At 56.5% G+C, this 13,216-nt stretch overlaps 1 protein-coding gene across 5 annotated transcripts in view; it reads left to right on the forward strand.

Annotated features, from left to right (window-relative positions):
- CTNNBIP1 (catenin beta interacting protein 1) overlaps positions 1-13,216 on the forward strand; it is a 48,852-nt gene that overhangs the window by 18,136 nt on the left and 17,500 nt on the right. For 2 of the 5 annotated variants that reach the window (XM_039235016.1, XM_039235020.1), the window contains exons 2-4: positions 5,494-5,578; positions 10,390-10,508; positions 11,081-11,171. In XM_039235016.1, coding sequence (XP_039090947.1) covers positions 10,413-10,508; positions 11,081-11,171 — 187 coding nt within the window. In that variant the 5' untranslated portion in view covers positions 5,494-5,578; positions 10,390-10,412. Of the gene's footprint in view, positions 1-1,793; positions 1,843-2,387; positions 2,469-5,335; positions 5,361-5,493; positions 5,579-10,389; positions 10,509-11,080; positions 11,172-13,216 lie in introns of those variants that run through there. The other 3 variants (XM_039235015.1, XM_039235018.1, XM_039235019.1) reach the window with 3 other exon arrangements.

Here is a 13,216-nt window from a genome sequence, read left to right on the forward strand (position 1 = left end):
GGCGGAACAGGGTTCGGGAATGCCGAGCCCAGCTCTGGATGGAGGAGGCCGAAACGTGGAATTTATTAATTAAGGCCATTGCTAATGAGGCCCCAGAGCCCGGGAGGTTGCAGTTTAATTACTGAGAGCAGAGCTTGTGGAAATCATCTCTGGTGCCCCAGTTTTGATGTCGCTGAGGGTCTGAGCCGCTGCCCTGTGTGCAGCTACAGGCCAGGCTCAGCCCTGCCTCCCTCTCCTGGGCCCTGTGTGCTTTTTACCCACTTACTCAGATCCTGCACAGCAGTGGAGTGGAGTGGTTCAGAGCTCGGGTGATCCAGGTTCGAATCCCGTCCCAGCACGGAGTAGGCCCAGCTGAGAGAGCACTGGGCAATCCCTGCATCCCCACGGCCTCATTTGTGAAAACTTACAGGGATGTGTGTTGTGAAGGCTGAATGTTTCATGCACAGGATGGGGTGAGCACCGTGCTTGGCCAATACGTGGAGTGTGTGTTAACTATTTCTTTAAAGGAATTCTCAGCCAGGGGTGTTTTGCCTCCCAGGGAACTCGTAGCAGCGTCTGGAGACACCTTTGTTTGTCACAACCGAGGAGGAAGTGCGGCTGGCATCTGGCGGATAGAGCCCAGAGAGGCTGCTAGGTGCCCCACGATGCACAGCACAGGCCTCACAGCAAAGAATCCCAGAATCTTGATAGGCCAAGGTTGGGAAACTCTGCTCTAAAGCATCCGCAGTGATTCAAGGCAGCATGTGGGACGTGGAGGTGGGGTCTTGCACCCCAGCCCTTCATACCTTATCGTTCCTTTGAGCCAGCTGGGGGCCGATGGGTGAACTGGGAGGGAAGGGAGAGGAAAGGAAGCCAGGTATTTGAAGCTTTTGAATTCTTACTGTTTAGTCTTGTTCCCACCCCACCCCCATCCTGTAACAAAAATATCACTTGCTAGGATGCCTGGTGGCTCAGTTGGTTGAGTGTCTGACTCTGGGTTTTTGGCTTAGGTCATGATCTCACAGTTCATGGGGTCGAGCCCCGAGTCGGGTTCTACATTGACGGTGCCCAGCCTGCTTGGGGCTCTCTCTCTCTCCCTCTCTGCCGCTCCCATGCTCACTCTCTTTTTCTCTTTCTCTCAAAATAAATAAATTTAAGAAAATCACTTACTTACATTGTGTATGTCACCTTAACGTGTTTATTGAGTATCTGCCGTGCACTAGGTATTATGCCTCGCGCTCTATACGTTCTCTCATTTTCACAGCCAGCCTTTGAGGCAGGTACCATTGTCATCCCCGTTCTACAGATGAGGAAACAGTCGTATTGATAGGAAGGCTCTAAGCTATCTGAAATTCAGCCCCTGGTCCTTTCCCAAAACCGCTCCACTTGTGCTCCCCCCCTTCCCCTGACTGGACAGGATCGCCATCTTCAGCTGCTCAGCCCCCAGGCCTGGGAGTCCCCCCCCCCGTCCCTGCCCCCACTGCATGCCTGGCCCCCTGGCCCTCCCGATGTCCTGCCCATGTCTATTGCCTCCATCCCCACCACGGCCTCCCCCTGCTTCCGCTCTCACCCCTCAGCCTCTCCTCCGTGTCTGAGTTGGACCCAAGTCAGACGGGGCCACCCCACGCTCCTGGTCCCCTCACCCAGCTCCGTTTTTTAAAATCCATTTTAGCACCTGTCAGTCATCTTCCATCCGCACTATATTATTTCCCACTGATTGATTTCTATTTTTGTTTTGTCTGCTCTCTTTTCTCACCAGACTACGTAGGGATTTTTTACAATTTTTGTCCTTCCCACTGATCTATCCCTACTAGGTGCTCAGTGCATTGTGGATTGAATGACTTCCCCGGAGGCCATCGGCAGGTGAGTGCAGTCAGCGGGACACTAATTCTTCCCCTTCAGGCACGATGCACATCCGTCTGGTGCGCAGTGTCCCCCAGACCTAGTCGGTCACCACCGTGCTGTGACTGTCTGTGCAGAACACTCTGCAGATGGCCACTGCGGGAACGGCTTTCTCTGAAGGACGGCCTGCTCTCCTTGGCAGCGCCCGAGGGCTTCTCCGCGGCCCCTGGGCTCCGGGGCCAGCTGCCCGGCCGGCCCCCGGCGCCTTCCTGCGCTCTCACCCCAGCTCCCATCCTGCAGCCCCGCCAGCCAGCGTGCCCAAGCCGTCCCGTCCTCACTGTCCCTTCTCCGTCACCCCCCCAGCCCAGCGCCGGCTGCCTCCGGGTCCGGCGCCGGCTTCCCCTCCAGCGCGGCCCGGCATCTCTCCCAGCAGCCGCACGGTCCCGTGACGCTCAGACTTGACCCGGGGCCCCCCTGCTCGGACGCCTCTCCTCCCCCTCATGGGACCCACGTGGTCCAGTCCCAGCCCACTTGACACCTCTCACCCTGACACCTTCTTTCTCCAGGTTTTTCGAAGACCAAAGCCTTTCCTGCTTCAGGACCTTTACCTGTGTGTGCCCCCCACCCAGCTGCTCCTCACGCTTCAGGTGACAGCTTGGCAGTCACTTCCTGTGGTTGCCTCCCCTCAGGCCTAGGCCAGGCTCCCAGCTGCGGGTCCTCAGGGCGCCTTGCACTGACCCTTTGTGTCATTTGCCTGGGTGTGACTTGATTAAGGGCTGTCTCGCTCGCTCACTCCGAGCCCCTCGTCACAAGCAGATCATAGCTCTTTTGCTCACCTGTGTCTCCTCAGGCCTAGCCCAGGGCCTGGCATATAACAGATGGTCGAGAACATCCTGTGCCTTCAGTGCCCTTCTCCTTCCTCTCTAGCAGCAAACTCCTACTCATCCATCAAGACCCAGCTCCAGTGTCCTCTCCCTGGAGACTTGGCAGCCGGCCCCCCCTCCTCTGTGTCATCACAGAGCTTTGCACCTCCCTTATTCTGCACTTAGTCCACTGGGTCAGAGCCCTGGGTCTTTCCTGCTGCTTCCGAGCTGCTCGGGGGCGGTGCTGGGCACAGCGCCTTACAGGCAGTTGGCACTCTGGAAGTGTTTGTGTCTTACCTGATGTACCTCTTGGGCTCATTGTTACTTACCATTTATGTTGTTTTCTGTCTGCTTTGTGTAGTGTGATTTCCTCAGCTGCTTGGTCACTTCCTGGAAGGCGGGCTCAGTGTCACAGCCCCACTTTTGCACCCCTATTCCAGAAGCCTGACACGGGGCTGTGTACGCCTAGAAGGACTTCAGTAAAGCCTCCTTTTAATTTAATTTAATTAATTATTTTTCTTTTATTAAAAAAATTTTTAATGTTTATTTTTGTGAGGGAGAGAGAGAGAGAGAGAGCGAGAGCGCGCACGCGCAAGTGGGGGAGGGGCAGAGAGAGAGAGAGGGAGACACAGAAGCCGAAACAGGCTCCAGGTTCTGAGCTCTCTCAGCAGAGCCTGACACAGGGCTTGAACCTGAGCTGAAGTCTGACACTTTACCGACTGAGCCACCCAGGCGCCCTTTATTTTTTATTTTAGAGGGAAAAAGCAGGGGAGGGGGCAGAGGGAGACAGAGAGAGAATCTGAAGCAGAGCATGGAGCCCATCACGGGGCTCCATCCCACGACCCTGGGATCGTGACCTGAGCCAAAATCAGGAGTTGGACACTCGATGGACTGAGCTACCCAGGTGCCCCAGTAAATCCTTCTTGAGTCTATGTCATATCTACATTTATTTTATTATTTTATGATGTCATACCTACTTAAGGTTACAGGGGCCGTGGCAATTTTGAGAGACACTTTGACATCTTTTTTCTCATTCTGGACCAGCTTTATAATTTGTGGGACCCAGTGCAGGGCCTCGTGTTCAAAAAGTAGTGAGCATTTCAGGACTGTGATAGCAGAGCTTTAACCCAAGGGTGAGGCTTCTAGGCTTCAGCCCATGAAGCCAGCCCTGATCTCCCTGTACCCAGCAAGGGACAATACGGTAGAGACCATGATTTCTTTTTTACCGATGGCAAAATGAAGGGCCCAAAGGGCAGTGACCAACCTCAGCCGCACCAGTGACCGGCAGCAGCAGGGAGCCGGAAACAGTCCCGCTCCTGGAGCACGCTACTGTCTTATACTGGCTGAGCGGCCCCCACAACTTTGAGCCTCAGTTTCCTCCTCTGTAAAATGGGGACATTGGCCTGATCATAAAATGGCAAATAGAACAGCTGGCAGTGAACCCCTGAACGGTCCCATCAGGAACACCACCCGAGCCTTTGGATGCCTTCCCCTTAAAGTCACAAAGTTCTTCTCTGCTTCTGGGAAGGGCCTGAGTCCTATAGACGGTAGGAGGCTAATTGGCTTTTGTGGCAGTTGAAGAAATTAAAGCCCCTCGGAAGTGAGAGAAGGCTATCTCTTCTCATCTCTTTTTGAAGGAATGTGAGGACTGGGGTGGAAGGTTCCCCGGGAAGCCTTGGTATTTCGGTATTTTGATATCTAGGGGAATGAAAGAGCAATTAATCACTATAGATGCCCGTTCCCGTAGGGGTAGTCTGAGGGTGAGGGAGTGGCAGGGGTGGGCCATGGCTCCTCATCCGAGGGCCATTGCTGGTTGAAGAGAGACCCAGACCAGAGACTGGAGGTTCGAGTTAGTAGCTACCTGTAGGGGAGGCTTTTGAAATCTCTCTTTCTCTGGAAAACACGTTTTCTTCAGCCCCTTGGGTTAGTGAGCGTCTTTCTTGGCTGATAGACAGTGGAAGAGGGCTCTGAGTGCTCCCCGACATCCTGCACCTCCCGGTTTCTCCAAGTGTTAGTCTCGGATCTCTGTCCTCACGGCAGGCCTGAGAGCTGGGAGTCTGCCCGTAACCAAGGACTCCAAGGTGAGTGCGCACAGCACAGGAGGTGACCGGGCTGGAGCGGCCGGGCGCCACTCCTCCGTGCTCCCACCTGCCTCTGGCTGTGCTCCTGCCCGAGGAACCTGCGAAGGACCTGAACGATGAAGTTGTGTGTCAAGGGGCAGAAGAGGAGAAGGCAGTGCTGATTCCTGCCTGAGGCGTGTTTGGGGCCAGTGGACCTGTGGCCAGGCCCGTAGGTTGTCAGTGACCCGCAACTGTGTTTTACGTGTGTGGGGGGTGAGTTTATGTTTACGCATGCAGCCACAGGTGTGCGCCAAGCACAGGACAGACGTGAACGCGAGTCTGAGCACAGAGCGGGCGGAGCCTGGCCCGGGCTATGTTTGGTGGGTGGGACACCTTCCCGTGCAGGTGCGGGACTTGCTCATCAGCTGCCCTGGGGTGACTCACTTCGGTGACAACGTCTCTGAGCGCAGCTCTCAGTTGGACTTGGTGCCTAATGCAAGGCAGGAGGGTGTGTGGTGACCTGCTTCAGCCGGAAATGACAGGCAGGCATTAGCTGCACTCAGCACCTTATCCCAGAGCTGCCGGTGCGGGTTCCCTGGGCTGGCCAGACACACAGGTATTTCTGGACCGCGCCAGAGCCCGTTGCCATGTGCTGCCCGCCGGTGCTGGGTGGCCATCAGCGTGGGGCGTGGGCGCGGGCTCCAGGCCCGCCCGGCTCCGCCCATGACCTGGGTTCTGTGTTTCCACAGGGCCGCACCTTCCTATTTCTGCCCAGCCACAGCCCTCCCAGCACAGTTGAGCAGCTGTTCGCCTGAAGTTAATTTCCAGAAGCAGGTAAGGACCCCCGGGGGAAGGGCTTTGGGTAACGGGCCTCAGAGCAGTGCTGGGAGTGGGCCTCGGGTCCGGGCTGTGGGGCCCAGCGCCCAGGGAGCGCGCCTCGCTTCCCTCCCCATCGTGCCTGATCCTGGCCCATTTCTGCAGCCCGTCTGGGTTCTCCCAGCCAGGGCTGCACTGCCACCGCTCTGTGGCTTCGGCTAAGATGTGTCCGGTCTCCGAATTACCGTTGTGTGTAAGTTCTGCGAATCACACAATGATACGTTGTCGTTTCATGCAATATAAATGTTGTACAAATGTAAATGTACATTATTGTAAGCACTCAAAATGTATCACAACTCTTTCTTTAAGTTTATTTGTTTTGAGACAGAGAGAGCAAGTGGGGGGGAAGGGGCAGAGAGAGAGAGAGACAGAGACAGAGAATCTCAAGCAGGTTCCGCCCTGTCCGTGCAGAGCCCGCTGTGGGGCTCGAACTCATGAAACCGTGAGATCGTGACCTGGGCTGAAACCAAGAGTTAACCCACCGAGCCACCTGGGCACCCCAAATATATCATGACTTTAAAAAAAAGTGGGGTAGAACAAAAGGCAAGTGCTGGGGCCCGTGGAACAGAGGCGGCCCGTGTGTGTCGGGGATGCTCCAGCTGTGCGGCCCAGCCTCAGGTTGCTCCCTCTTCTCCAAGCAGGTGTCACACCACCCGGGTATATGTGTCTATTCCAGTTTTATAAATGTGGGTATTCAAACAGCACGAGCTTCAAGTTTATACATAAAAAAGAGTGCAGGTGGCCGTGTTTGTATTGAGGGCCACTGACACTTGTCAAAGGGAGGCCCGCTCTCGAAGCCGCATCTCAGAACGGGTCTGACTGCACGGAACTCCCCCTGCACCGCGACTCTTCTCAATGCTGGCGACCGCTGCACGGCTGGGGACCGTGCGCCGCTAGAAGTTAGGTCCCTGCAGAACAGGGCCGGGGGCTGCTGTCTTATGTGTGACCTCCATGTCTCCCACGGAATGCGGTGTGGCCCCTTGGGCCACGGGCCACATTTGTCACTTGGTATGGATCCTTCCCAGTGGTTGGGAGCCCCTGCCCCACTGTCTCTTCCCTGTCAGCCTCCTTTCAACAGAGATGCGGGCTGGGAACCTGCAGGAGCGTGCGGGCTGTGGTGGGAATACGTCTGTGTGTCTGCACTGAACGCACGTCCCTCTGTGTCTCTGAATTGCATTTGTCCCCATCAGATGTGATTTCTGCATCTGTACCTGCTTTTTTGCATACCCGTGGATACCTGCAGCATGACCTACGGCCACGGGCCTCTGCCCTCACCATTCATTTGGGGGAGTTGATGGTTTCCTGTCTCCATTTTCCACTTTCTGGCTCCTTTATGCTTTTCCCTAGTTAGCTTCCATAACAGCAACATCTTAGGAGAGGGAGCAGGTCTGTCTCTGACTTGGGCGGTTGACACTGAGACGTTTTCTCAGGATCTAGAATGGAAGTACCGGCATGATAGACGATGGATGGGATGCTTACAGAGCTAGCGGGAAGACCGTGAAGGAGAAGCATCAGTACTTCCGCCTTTCACCGCGGAGGACTGAGTAACTACTGTGTCTAAATTAGTTGCAGTTTGGACTCATGTAATTCAAACACATTTTAATGGAGCTCTTTAATGGAGTCCTTCATCCCTACAGGGGAGCATCAGAAGTTTCAAAGGAAGTTAATCTGATATTTGTGAGATTTGTGATGAAAATTTAATAGCATGTTTGCTTGGACAGGCACCAAACCCAAACATACTCTGATATACTTGTCACATATCAGCGACTGAAATGGATGTGTCATTTGGACTGATTACAATTTACTGTCTTCAGTGATTAATTTTCTTTACATCAACACCCCTGATGCAGATTCTGTTTAGGACGGAACCACATAAACCAGTCATGATGTTCCAGTCTGTTAGGATTGCAGTGTGCTCGTGGCCACGTTCTGCCCCAGATCCGGCCCTGGGTGTGTTCCCCTTGTCCAGGGGCCTGGCAGAATCAGCTCAAAGTAGAGCTCAAAGAATACTAGAAAACCAGAATTAGGGGAAACGACAAGGGCCTTCCTCAAAGCAAGAAGAGGCAGTTTAAGAAACTGTCTCTGCCAGGGAATCATGCGGAATTGGGAGTAGCCTGGCCCCAAAGACCCCTTCAGGCCCCCTGACGCTCCAGGCCCATAACTGGAGTTATGGTGTAACCCCACCACCACCAGTAATCACAGTATGAGTGGGGGAGGTGCCCCGGAAAGCAGGGCTACAATGGCGGAAGACCATGGCATGACATCGATCTGTACAAGATGCCGGAGGTGGTAGGATTGTTGGACACGGCAAAACTCTGTAAAAACTGTGTAAATTGACTCACACACACACTCAGGCTCATGGTCACACTCACACTCACACACTCCTGTTGGTTCTGAGCCCACGTCTCTGTTGGGAAGCTTGGCCCCGTCCGGAAAGGACATTGAAAAAGGGGTTCCCAGTCGCTGGGAAGCCAGGACCCCTAGGTCCTGGGATGGTCAGCAAAACCAGATCCATATCCTTCCTTGCCTGAGCAGAGCCGCCCCCGAGTCATGACTACGCCTTGCTCTGGGACCTGGGACAGGGGTGTGGTTTGTGACCTAGGATCGGAATAAGGGCTCGAACCAGATGGGCCTGTTGGGGAGTTGGGGAGGGGGGAGGCACGGAACCGCAATGGAATTCTGCTTCTTTTGTGTGTGGGGACACCTAGTGGCTGCTCCCTGGTCTTCAAAGCTGTCTTTGACAAGGGGAGAGCACACTGACCACTAGCCCTTGGACACAGGATGGAGGTGGAAGACTTTTACTCCCCAAAGCCCTGACTCCCAGTTTGAAAGCTCTGTGGAGTGTTTCACACGTCCTCTGGAGAGCTCCATAGCCCAAGGCACTCCAGCCGCTCAAATGGGGGTCCTTTGTCAAGGCTCAGTTCGGTTGTGGAGACTGGATGGGGTACTCTGGTCTGTTTCAACATGGTGACATTTGGTCCTAAATCAGCATGGATATTGTAGAGAGAGGGAAGCTGCCACACCACAGGCTGTCTCGATTTTTCCATTCAGCCAACTGGGCGGTTGGCTGCTAGGTTAAGTGCCTGCTAGGCACGGTGCTGGGCGGTGGAGGACGGGGTGAGCCAGGCGGGCCCTGGCCTTCAAGCCTGGCAGGGGAGAGACAATCAGCAAGTACTCCAGCAAGGGACTTCCAGAAGATTCCTGAGCCTGGGCTATGTGACTGAGTGGGTGTAGGGGCTGTGCTGTCAGGAAAGGTTCCCCGGGGAAGGCGTCTTTAAGCAAGTTGAAGGGTGAAAATAAACCAGTCCAGGCTCAGGGGACACCCAGTGCAAAGGCTGCTGGGGAAAAGAGCTTCTTGGCATGTTCTAGAAATAGACTGGGGTCAGGAAGGCAGAGTGTGAGGAGAGGCGTGAGGAGAAGGAGGCCTCGTGGGGTAGTGCAGTGGAAGGAAGTGAGAAGTGATGTCCCAGAACCGGGCTCCCGTCAGAGACCCTCTTGACGTGGCTTACCCCTCTTTCCTGGTTATCAGCAGTCACTGGGGTTTTTTCCCCAAGCCCAGAGGGGGCAGCAGATGAGTAGACTGTACAATAGGGAGTCTGGGGCTCGAGTGGGTTTGAAAGGAAGGCCCCAGAAGGACACCTACTACATCAAGTATGCAGCCTCTCCTTCAGCCCCAGCTTGCTGGCTTTTTAGCCTGTTGTGCGGACTTTTAGGGCCAGAGCCCCTGTTAGCTTAGCGGACGGAGCACTTGACTGGGACCCCCAGGCAGGCTGCTGCCCAGGGCTCTGGTGCCTTTCCGAGCCTGCTCTTTGCCCAGAGAGCGGGCCCGCCTGGGACAGCCTGCTGGTCCAGGGCTTGCTGGCCCCTGAGGATGGACGGAGTGAGGAGTGTCCTTGGCTTGCAAGCCAGGCTCCCTGGGTCCCCCAAGCGCAGCTCCTTGGCAGCAGGGCTGGTGAGGCTCCACCCCCGCCAGCTGCCGCGTTATTTCTGACTCATCCAGGAGTTACAAGCCTGTAACCCAAACCCCTCCACGCCCGGCTTCCTCTCCGCCGGCTCCTCCTTGAGTGGGCAGACCCTGGGACGGCTCTCCCGGGACCTTTCTGCAGGTTGGGTCCCTGCTGTACCCGGACACAGGAGCTGCCCTCTGACAGGTGGGGCCGGGCGTGTGTGCGTGACGGCAGTGAGCTCAGGGGTGGGCGTCTGTGCCCCGCAGCCCGGGCCTGCCTGTTCCCGTCGAGGGACTCCTTGGAGCCCAGCCCAAGAGCTGGCCTCTTGAGTTCGTCAGGGGCTTGTGCGGAGGGGCTGCCCTGGCCTTCGGGGCTCAGTACTGAGCTCGTGGTTTCTCCTGCCAGAGGCGCCTGCTGGCTGCTTCTGGCCATGTCACTTTTGCCCCTTCTGGAAGTCGCGTGCTTGGAAACCCTGGGACTCTGGGCTTCGTTCAGCACATCTGCGGCGCAGAGCAGGGCTCTCGCTGAGGGGTGGCTGGAAGGTCGAGCTGGCCCGAAGTCGGGGTCAGCTCAGACTCCTGGGCCTGACCGCTCCTTGCAGAGGGTGCTGGCCGCCGGCGCCCGCTGCAGATCTAGCTGCTCGGAATGCCGCCTGGGGCCCGTGGGGGCGTGGGAGGAACGGGCAACTCACCCCCTGCTCTGGGCTCTCAGACGCGAGACCCTGCGGCGCCGCGGGCTGCCCGACGACTCCCGCCGAGCACCCAGTCTGGGTCTGGGGTGTCTCCTCCCGACGCCGCTTCAGCGCTTCTCCTCGCTCCGCAGGAGTCCCCAGGGCTGGCCAGGGAATGAACCGCGAGGGGGCGCCCGGGAAGAGTCCGGAGGACATGTACATTCAGCAGAAGGTCCGGGTGCTGCTCATGCTGAGGAAGATGGGATCAAATGTGAGTGCCTTCGGGGTGCCGAGCAGCGGGGCGCCCAGGGAGGGTGCTGCTGGGGGCGGAGCAGAGGGCTGTGGCCACGTCCTGTAGCAGCTGTGGTCTGGGGAGGGGGGTGCTGGGCTTGGGGTTCGGCTCCGTGGCTGACTCGTGCCCGTCCAGCTGCGGGGGCACCGCTGGGACAGTCTTCCCATCCCCATGCTGAGCTTGGGCCAGCTGGATGTGAGCCCTCAGGGTCTGACCTCCCTGCCCTCCCGTCTCCCCGGGAGGTGCCCCCTTAAGGGATGCTGGGCAAGACGGGCACCGAGAGGGCAGCATTGTTCAGAAAGAAAAGGATGGGCTTCCCGGGAAGGGCCTGGGCTTCCTCCTGGCCCCGTGCTGCTCTGGAACTCAGTCTCAGATCTGATCCGAGGGGCAGGGCCTGCGGGCCCGTGGACCAAGTTTCAGGTGGGGTTAGGGGCTGCTCGCTCAGGAACTGAAGGGTCAGGAGTCAGGAACAGCGGGCCCAGCGATTGGAGGAGGAGGGACCTTCTGGGGCCGGTGCGCTGCCCCTCACCGTGGCTGTCTCACCCTCGCAGCTGACGGCCAGCGAGGAGGAGTTTCTGCGCACCTACGCGGGGGTCGTCAACACCCAGCTCAGCCAGCTGCCCCAGCACCCCATCGACCAGGGTGAGTCCCCGCCGGGGCGCCCAGCCACGCACCTCCCGGAGGCGCCTCATTGTGTTCCCTGGAGAAAACGTAGCTCCCGGGGCAGACGAGGGGGCCCGCTGCCTCCTAGCCACAGGGCTGAGGCCCAGGCCTGGGCCCGTCTCCTTCCCCAGGGGCGCGCCGAGGACCCAATCAGGTAATGGTGGGAGCCCTTTCTAGGCCTGGGGAAGGTAAGAAATGAAGGTGTCCGGGGCTCCGGTTTTTGCATTTCCTCAGCCTTTGGCTTGACCTCGGCCCACCCAGTACCCTCACATGCCAGGACCGGCCCTGGGCACCGGTTATGTGCAGGAAGCTGGTGTGCTCCTGGCTGTGCCCAGGCAGGAGGCCCCGATGGCTCTGAGTGCCCAAGGTGCCCATCTGCCTGAGGGAGTGATTTCCTTTCCGGGTGCCCTCGCTTGATCATAATAATGGGAGTGGGAAACATGTAAGTATTTATTGTGAATGCTCGATATACGTAATTTCATTTAATCGTAGAGAGCTACTGGGTGTATTACTTGCACTCAAGGGGCAAGGAAATGGGTTCAGAAGCACCAAGTGGTTACCCTGGTCCCACGGCCAGTCACCAGAGGGCTCAGGATGCAAACTTGCTGCCCGGCTCGGGGCAGGCCCCTCCCGGAGCCGCAGGAGGCTGTCAAGTGCTTACAGGCTCCATACTTCTGGAAGGCTTGCCCTGACCCCATAGCCCACGACGTCCTGACCAGCACTTCCATCTAGGCCTGTCCTTTTATTTATCTTTTTGTTTAGTTAGAATTGTTGGCCATAAAATCGTGTGGCCCGTGGGGGGGTCAGATGTGAGCCGGCTCCCCGCAGCAGCGCGGCGAGGGGCGTGTGCTGATCCGCGGGCCGAGGAGCAGAGCCGGTGTAGCCCGCAGGGCCGCCTGTCTTGCAGCAGTCCCTGCTCTCCTGGGTATCACAGGCCTCAGCTCTGGCGCAGGGCCCAGCTCCCAGCTCTGACGCCGGGTGTCACCTGGCCCCCGTGCACCCAACTCAGCAGAAACGTACAGGGTGTCCCGGTGGCTTGGGCAGCAAGTCGGGACAGCCGCTCGCTGAGCACAACCTGCCTGGGCCACGCTCATGCCACAGCCTGCTTGCTGTATGCCGGCTGTTGGGGGCGGGGTCTGCCCTTCCTGGGGCTTGGTTTCTGGGAGAGAGCCTTTCTTTTTTTCTTTCATCATAAAATATACATAACATATATTTTATTATTTATTTATGTATTTAATTAATTTATTTAAGTAGTGTATAATCTCTACACCCATCGTGGGGCTCAAACTCATGACCCCAGGACGAGAGTCACACACCCTTCTGACCAGGCCAGCCAGGTGCCCCTGGGAGACAGCCTTTCTCATCCACAGCTGATCTGGGTTTCTAGCTGATCTGGGTTCTCCCTTCCCCCCCCAAGCTCCTGAACCATATCTCCCTGAGGCCCTCAGGCTTCTGGGTTCTCCCACCCCATTGTTAGGTCACTGAATCAACCAGAATTTGGGCTGGTGATAAGAAAGCCTCTGGTAGAATGCTTTTAATGGAAAAAATCATAATAAGTTGTAGAACCAAATGTCAGTATAGAACAGCCCTCTCCCCCCACACTCACACGTGTGTGTGTGTGTGTGTGTGTGTGTGTGTGTGTGTATAGGAAAAAAAGCTGAAAGAATATAAACCAAGCTGTTAATAGGGAGTTTTGATGTGGCTGGAACTATATAAGGGACCTTAACTTTCCAAGTCACACATTTTTGTGAGACTAATTTTTTCACATTGCACATACATTTCTTCTGTAAAACAGGCCAGTTTTTATTTTATTTTTATTTTTTTAACTATTTATTTTTGAGAGGCAGCGTAAGCAAGGGAGGGGCAGAGAGAGAGGGAGACACAGAATCTGAAGCAGGCTCCAGGTTCTGAGCTGTCAGCACAGAGCCCGACATGGGTTTCCAACTCACAGCCTGAGAGATCATGACCTGAGCTGAAGTCGGTCACTCAACCAACTGAACCACCCAGGCGCCCCAAAACAGGGC

Source organism: Hyaena hyaena, unplaced genomic scaffold (assembly GCF_003009895.1).
Source record: "Hyaena hyaena isolate Hyena2069 unplaced genomic scaffold, ASM300989v1 scaffold_94, whole genome shotgun sequence".
Lineage (NCBI taxonomy): Eukaryota > Metazoa > Chordata > Mammalia > Carnivora > Hyaenidae > Hyaena > Hyaena hyaena.